The following is a 7,162-nucleotide window of genomic DNA, read 5'->3' as shown; positions in this document are numbered from 1 at the left end:
GGTGGATCTCCTCCAGGTGGTTTTGGCCAAGGCATATCCGGGTCAGATCCTAAGCACCTTGGCGGATCTCCTGGAAGCCAACCTAAGGATGGTAAATCTGATATAAAATTGAGTAAAGAAGTAAACAATAATTTGAATATAGATAATAAGGATGTAAAGAACAATGAAAATATTGTAAATAATTATCATGGATTTGAAAATGAAAAGGACTTTCGTGAAAATTCAAATAAGAAACATGACCAAAATCCATCGGACAAAGGAAGTTCTTTATCAATCTCAGACAAACAAAATAATAATAGTAATATTAAAAACAACAGTACCAATAATAATAAAACTACTGTAAATAACTACATCAGAGGCATGCCTCAATCCTTTGGCCCGCAGAGTGGCATGCCTCAGACCAAAGACCATCCTCACCATGACCATTCTCCCCATCATGACCATTCACCTCATTCTCCGCATTCACCTCATTCTCCACACTCTCCCCACCATGACCATTCTCCGCATTCTCCACATTCTCCGCACTCTCCACACCATAACCATTCTCATCCTCCTCATGACCATTCTCATCCTCCCCACCATGACCATTCTCATCCTCCACATCATGACCATTCTCCTCATTCTTCACATTCTGATCATGACCATCATGACCAGCAAAATAACACATGTCAGAAAAATAGCACCTGCAGCCAGAATAACACACGCAGCCAGAATAACACATGTCAGAAAAATAATACATGCGGCCAGAATAACACATGTCAGAAAAATAATACATGCACTTCTAATCGCGAGAATGATGACCAACGCGACCATCACCACCATCCTCATTCTGATCATCACCACCATCCACATTCTCCTCATTCCGACCATCACCACCATCCCCACGATGATGGCGCGCACCCTCCACATCACCATCACGACAAAAGCAAGACTGATCATGCAGACCATCACCATCATGACAAAACCAAGACTGATCATGCAGACCATCACCACCATGACAAAAGCAAGAGGGATCATGCAGATCATCACCATCATGACGAACACAAGAAGGATCATGCAGATCATCACCATCATGACAAAAACAAGACTGATTCTGCAGACCATCACCACCATGACAAAAACAAAAAGGATTCTGAAGACCATCACCACCATGACAAAAACAAGAGGGATTCTGAAGACCATCATCATGACGATAAAAAATCCTCTAATGGGAACAATGACAGATATTTTAAGGGCTTACAAGGAGGTAGGTTTACAGAATCTAAAAAAAACAACTCTTCCAGCTCTAAAAACTCTAATTCATCTGAGGAAACAAGAACCATGGAAATCAATCCTCCCCTGTGAACTCCCTTAAAGATACAGTAACAGCTAGTTATTTGGCTATCCATCTAAGGTAAAATCTTATCACATAAAGAATTGCTAGAACAAGCTATCATGTAGAAAACAAATCCTTCTACAAAACCACCTGATGTATAAATACTGCTATTGGCAACTTCATTTTATATATCATTATAAGTAAAGTTATATATTACTTGATTTTTCTTATTTTTTAGTATTTCTGAAAACTTTCTAAATAAAATCTGTAAAAAAGTAGAAATGTGCACTTTATATATGAATATATTGAGGGAAGAAAAATACAGAAACTTACAAATAATAAAGAACCTGCAAGAAAAGACTCTGCACAGAAACAAGAAGTATTTTAATAGAATATAGGCCAAGATCACTATAAAAACATCAAAACCACTATTTTTAGAAGATCCTGCAGATACCACTAAGTACTTCTTATACTTACACATTTCTAGTTTTGCATAATTTTATTATTAGATAAGAAGAAAGTCTACTACTATTAAACTATGCCAAGTTAGGACATAATATTTATATCTCTAATATTTCACGAATTATATACCAAGCATGGGATATACAGCTCTGCAATCACCTAATCCTGCCATGATAGCACACTTTTAAGAATATTTTAATACTTTTTGGAAAAAAGTCTTTTTATTATGTTCTACTGAAATAGCACTTAGTATCCAAATAATATGCACATAGGTGAAATTGCGCACTAAAATTATTTCTTCATTAGAATGGGCTTCTTAGGGCGAGACTTTCCTTGCACAGAGTATATAGAAATATCTATGCAAGTAGCATCATATTTAATAGTCTTTGAGAAGGCATTTTAGTCCTGCAAAAATGGGGTATGCAGTATTCTACTCTCTATTCACTCCCCATATACCTCTTTCGGTCTTTCTGTATCAGGTGCATGCGTTTTAGATGTTCTTTGTCTGGGTCTCTGTGTTTTATTAAGGTGGCTCTATTGTACAGTTCTGTGTCTCTTTCCATGCGCATTGCAAAGAGAATGTCTTCTTTTGTTAGTTCTTCTAGATTTCTGTTTCTGGCGACTGAGCATGCAGTGGATATAAGGTTGTCAATAAAAATGTCAGCAGCACTTAATATAATCTGCTTTGAAACACTATCTACCTCAGACATAACCCCCATTTCCAGAAGGAGTTCCTTGACATCCAGACGCATATCCATTGGATCATTGAGTTGCAGCTCATTTTGCATATACTCTCGCCCCTTATCAAGCTTTCCAGGCATATTTTGTGCTAAGGGCTGATTCCCTGGGACGCCTTCCATCTCGTCTGCCTTCCCAGAGAACATATTGTTTAGTTCCCTTAGCTGGGAAGTCAAACGGCTTTTTTCATCCAGAAGCCTGGTGACTATTCCAGGAGGCTTAGATGCAGATCCTTGCAGATATCTATTGATCTCGCCCAGCATGCTCTGTAACTGCCGTATTTTTCTTTGAAGATTCTGGTCCTTCATCCCTATAAAAATTTATTTAATTATAGAGTCAATTTATGCTTTATATATATGCGAAAGCATCTGCAGAGGTGTCAGATATTTCACTAAAATATGCATTTTTGCAATTTATACATTTAACACCGCAATATTAGTATATTTCGCAGATAAACCATAGAATATCAGTATAACCAGTATTATAGAACAGTTATCTGGTTAAACCATATATACTACCTTCAGTATAATCGGACTGTATTTTTGCGTATATTATATAAAGACATATTTTACTGTGAAATTCAACTCAGCAGAAGAAAAACCTACAAAGAATTCTTTGTATTATATGCTGAGGACATTTTATATTCACTCCCATACAAGTGTTTAAGGAAAGAAAGACATATTACATGATATCCACCCTCTTTCTGGAATACATTCATCTTCTGGCAAGAGTAATATTCTGCTGGGAAATCGTAAAAAGTGCTACTGTCTGAGGGACAAGCTGTAAAGTACTTGCAAGCACAGAAGGAAGAAAATGAAAATCAGAAGATATGCTTCATTTCTGTTAAGACGGCCTTATTATTAGGCACTCAGGCACGCCACAGGGTACATAATTAAGAAGAAGACTAATTCAAGTATAAACTGGCTTTTATAATAATATTCCTACAGGAATTTGTATGGATCTTCTCCAGAGAGAGAAGTAATGCATTTCATGAGATGCTCTGCCTTCTTTCTAGTGGATGCATCCTTAGACTCCAGAAGTATTGCGAAGTATGGAGCACTTTGTCCAAGTATGCGAGTGATGAAATCTGGGTACTTAGCGTACATCTTGTAGAGTGTGTTAAATAGAGCTGTCTTTCTATTCCCTTCTGCTTTGGTCAGTTCTACAAGCACTGCGTGGTTTATGCCTTCTGCCTCTGATGGGTTATTAACTGCCTGTGAGTAAAACAGTGCTGAAACAAGCCCTGGAATGCTCTTGTGGTTTGAAATTATCAGCAAAGACAACTCCAGAATTCGTGAAATCGTGATTAGAGTGGACTTCTCATGCATGAAGAACTTTTTCATAATATAGACAATCTCTGAAGTAGTATTTTCTTCTAGCGCTGCAATGAGCATGCTTTCTAAACGAGAATATATTGAAGAGAGCGATGCCATGCAGATTCCTTGAGTGTCAGACTTGCTCATGCAGTGGAGAATATTGATGAATCTGGGTGTGTATCCTTCTGTCTTTTTGAGAATGTCAGTCCACACTTCCTGCGGGTTCTTGATAACTTCAAAGAGCGTAACAAGTGTTTTAGCTGCGATTCTGCTGTCTATTCTGTTAATATAGAAGGACGTAAGTGCTTTGACATCTTCTGGCTCCAGATCAGAGAGTTTGTTCTGAACGTACTCTTTAAGAATAAGCATATCTGTATTGTCAGAAACTACTTCCATGATGTATCTTAGATTGATATTTGAGAGCTTTCTTACAAGCATCTTCTTCTTTGTCTTTTTAACCAAAGACATCAAGGAAGGCACATATGGGTGCATGACATTCTTCTCTCTGCTTATTAGGTTGCACATAATCTTGGTAACAAGAAGACCCTGTGTGTCTTTCTGGGCAAGCACGCATTTAACAATGTGCTTTAGCCGAGACTGGATGTAGTATCTGAGGAGAGAAGACTTCTTGTCCTGCAGGATAGTGAAAACAAGAGGAAGCGTATTCTTTAGTGGCCTCATTAAAACTGACCGAAGAAGAAGCACTTTAGACCTTGGAGAGGGACTGTACTTAAGAATGTTTGAAAGAATAGCACTGTCTGATATCTGGTTTTGCACAAAGACGAAAAGAAGTGCTGTTGGGCACAGATTCTTCTTAAGGTATCTGCTAATGATTCCTCTAACTATCTGGGATGGCGCCTTCTTTACGAGCTGTGCAAGAAGGGCTGGAATATTTGGCATGGGTAGAATGGTTCTCTCCCAGTTGCACAGAACAGATTCATTAATTCCCATCTTCCTTGCTTGGATAAGCTTTTCTAGCAGCAGTGCTTCAAGAGCAGCTCCTTCTGCATTTTGAGCAAGTAAAGATGCACTGCTATCCGCATCTATGAATGTGGAAAGAACTGTATCCAGGACAAGGGTAATAGAATGCTTGCTGTTCGGGATGACTGACTGCAGAAGAATAGCATATGGGGCATTTTTGGAAATTATGTCAAATAGAGCAGATCTTCCGCTTTCTTCCATTTCCATTGACAGTCTAATAATATCTTGCTGGAAGCACAAATCAAAGTGTACAAATGCTTTGGTCAGACCTGCTGCTAGAAGATCAATATATTCTGTTGTAATCACATGCATAATCTCCTGTGGTGTGAGTGATGTGAAGTATTTCTCAAACACAGCAGACACCAAGTCTATATTATCCTTTCTTAAGCACCTAAGCATTTTTCCTTCAACAGACTCAGACTCGTCCGCCTTAAGAATGGACTCAGCTATGAATGCGCCAAACTCAGAAACAGACAAAGACAAAGCAGTGCGGTAGAAGAGCAGAGATATGGTTGTGTCCACATCAAATGCATCAAGGCTCCTGATTATGCCTCGCAGAACAGTGCTGGAAATAGCACCTCGCATGGTTGAAAGCACTGAAAGCAGGGCTTTAACTGGCCTCTTTCGCTCTTCCTCTGGGAAAAGTGATATTTTCTCATGCAATGCAAGAAGGTCCTCAATCTGTGCGCCCAAGTCTACGTACAGATGCACCATGAATAGCATATCAGCAGGCGTTGTATTTCTCTTCAAGCTATTACGCGTAATTTCCAGGAGGCTTGCTTTTTCTTCAGAACTTAAAGAAAGACCCAGGGGCGTATAGTTTGCATATTTTGACACAGCGTCAATATACTCTGAGAAGTGGCTAACAAGAAGGTCTCTACTAATATTTTTGACGAAAGAGTCAACATGTGCCTCGTCAAGGAACAGAACAGCACTTGCCCAGTCATTTACCTTAAGCATCTCTGCATGGATGGTTTCCAAGGAGAGAACCGGCAGTAAAACACTCAAAACTGTCTTTAGTTCACTGTATTTTGACACTTTCTTAAATATCCATGCTTCAATGCGTCTGTTAGGAAGAATTCCGTAGAAAGACTTCAGTGCTGGCTTGGTTATCTTTAGTTCTGCACCCTCTGCTTCTCTTTCTATTCTGGCCAGAACATCAATTGCTGGGTTCTTCTTTGCTAGACTTTTGTACCTTGCATCTGTGCATAGAAGTGTTGCAATTCCTGTCTTCTCAAGAAGGAAGTCCATTATGCCTTCCTGCTCTGGCATGGTGAATATAGTATCCTTAATAATATCCAGCCACCCAGGCACTTCCTCTTTCTCTGACACCAGCTGGCTCATGAGCTCTATTGGATACTCCTGCATTATTTCATCCTTCTCTGCTGTTTCCTTAAAGTGCGCATATAGCGTAGAGAATCTGTATAGAACATTTTCAGAGTCTACAACTGCTTCTGTAGGGAGAGCAGGTGCATCAGAGAACTCATCAATCTTTGCTTCTATCTCGTCGATCAGCTCATGATTGGCGCGTATGTATATCAGAATGCTCTCCAGTCTCTTTACAATCTCCTGTGACTCTTTGCTTGCCTGTGTCTTCATCCTTCTTCTGCAGTCCATCAGAGAATTAACCCATTCGCAGACTACTTCCTCAGGAATGCCGCTTTCAACGAAAAGGCTTTCAGAGACTTTTTCTAAGAAATGCGCATACACAGCTGTATCTTTGTTTCCCTCTATGTGAAGTAGAGGCTTTAATATGCACACATTTATAAGGGTGTTTTTGGCTAGATCCTTTCCAATCAGCTGCGGAATGCATCTGCACTGTAGCAAAGACACAACTGCGCTGTTCATAAATGGGTTTCTGCGTGTAAACATCTCTATTGCGCTGTGTATACTAGGGACCTGTATGGTGGCAGATACCAGATAGTCAAATTCATACTTGTCTATTCTGTACCGGCGTATAAGCCACTCCAGAATGACTTGCACGTACTCGTGCAGCGTATACGGAGTGAGTGTCTCAAGAAGAAGTTTCATTCTTTTTGAGAGCAAAGCATTCTCCCTGTCTGTCATTCTATCACGCCTAGAGTTTTGGCTCTGATCGTCTGTAAAGGAAGTAATGTATTTCTGGGCTCTTTCGTATGCTGCGTCATGATATAGTTGAAATAATTCAACAGCCTCCTCAACGCGTGAATAGAAAAGAATGTCTGGCTCTTCAATCCATTCTCTAAAGATTACAACTCTGCTGCGCTCTTTTACGTTTTTCTCTCGCACTTTGTTTAGTTGCTCTGCAATGCTCATGCTAAAAATTTTATAACTGCTGGTAAATTCTTTTATACTGCTGCGATTTGATTGA

General features: G+C 39.5%; 4 protein-coding genes across 4 annotated transcripts; all 4 read right to left on the bottom strand.

The window, feature by feature from the left end:
* Window positions 1-352: 352 nt before the first annotated feature.
* Window positions 353-667, bottom strand: NESG_02127 (uncharacterized protein; the record flags this gene model as incomplete). Its single annotated transcript, XM_053049739.1, has 1 exon — window positions 353-667. One exon carries the CDS (start codon window positions 665-667, stop codon window positions 353-355), a length of 315 nt encoding a protein of 104 aa, XP_052903910.1.
* NESG_02126 (uncharacterized protein) lies at window positions 625-1,188 on the bottom strand (the record flags this gene model as incomplete). Its single annotated transcript, XM_053049738.1, has 1 exon — window positions 625-1,188. One exon carries the CDS (start codon window positions 1,186-1,188, stop codon window positions 625-627), a length of 564 nt encoding a protein of 187 aa, XP_052903909.1.
* A 1,026-nt stretch (window positions 1,189-2,214) lies between these two features.
* NESG_02125 (uncharacterized protein) lies at window positions 2,215-2,823 on the bottom strand (the record flags this gene model as incomplete). The annotated part of the gene is made up of 1 exon (XM_053049737.1): window positions 2,215-2,823. One exon carries the CDS (start codon window positions 2,821-2,823, stop codon window positions 2,215-2,217), a length of 609 nt encoding a protein of 202 aa, XP_052903908.1.
* Window positions 2,824-3,456: 633 nt separating this feature from the next.
* On the bottom strand, window positions 3,457-7,107 carry NESG_02124 (uncharacterized protein; the record flags this gene model as incomplete). Its single annotated transcript, XM_053049736.1, has 1 exon — window positions 3,457-7,107. One exon carries the CDS (start codon window positions 7,105-7,107, stop codon window positions 3,457-3,459), a length of 3,651 nt encoding a protein of 1,216 aa, XP_052903907.1.
* Window positions 7,108-7,162: the final 55 nt, after the last annotated feature.

Source organism: Nematocida ausubeli (assembly GCF_000738915.1).
Source record: "Nematocida ausubeli strain ERTm6 chromosome Unknown supercont2.5, whole genome shotgun sequence".
In the NCBI taxonomy this organism is placed as follows: domain Eukaryota; kingdom Fungi; phylum Microsporidia; genus Nematocida; species Nematocida ausubeli.
The sequence above is the reverse complement of the archived record's forward strand: the minus strand, read 5'-3'. Positions and strand labels throughout refer to the sequence as shown.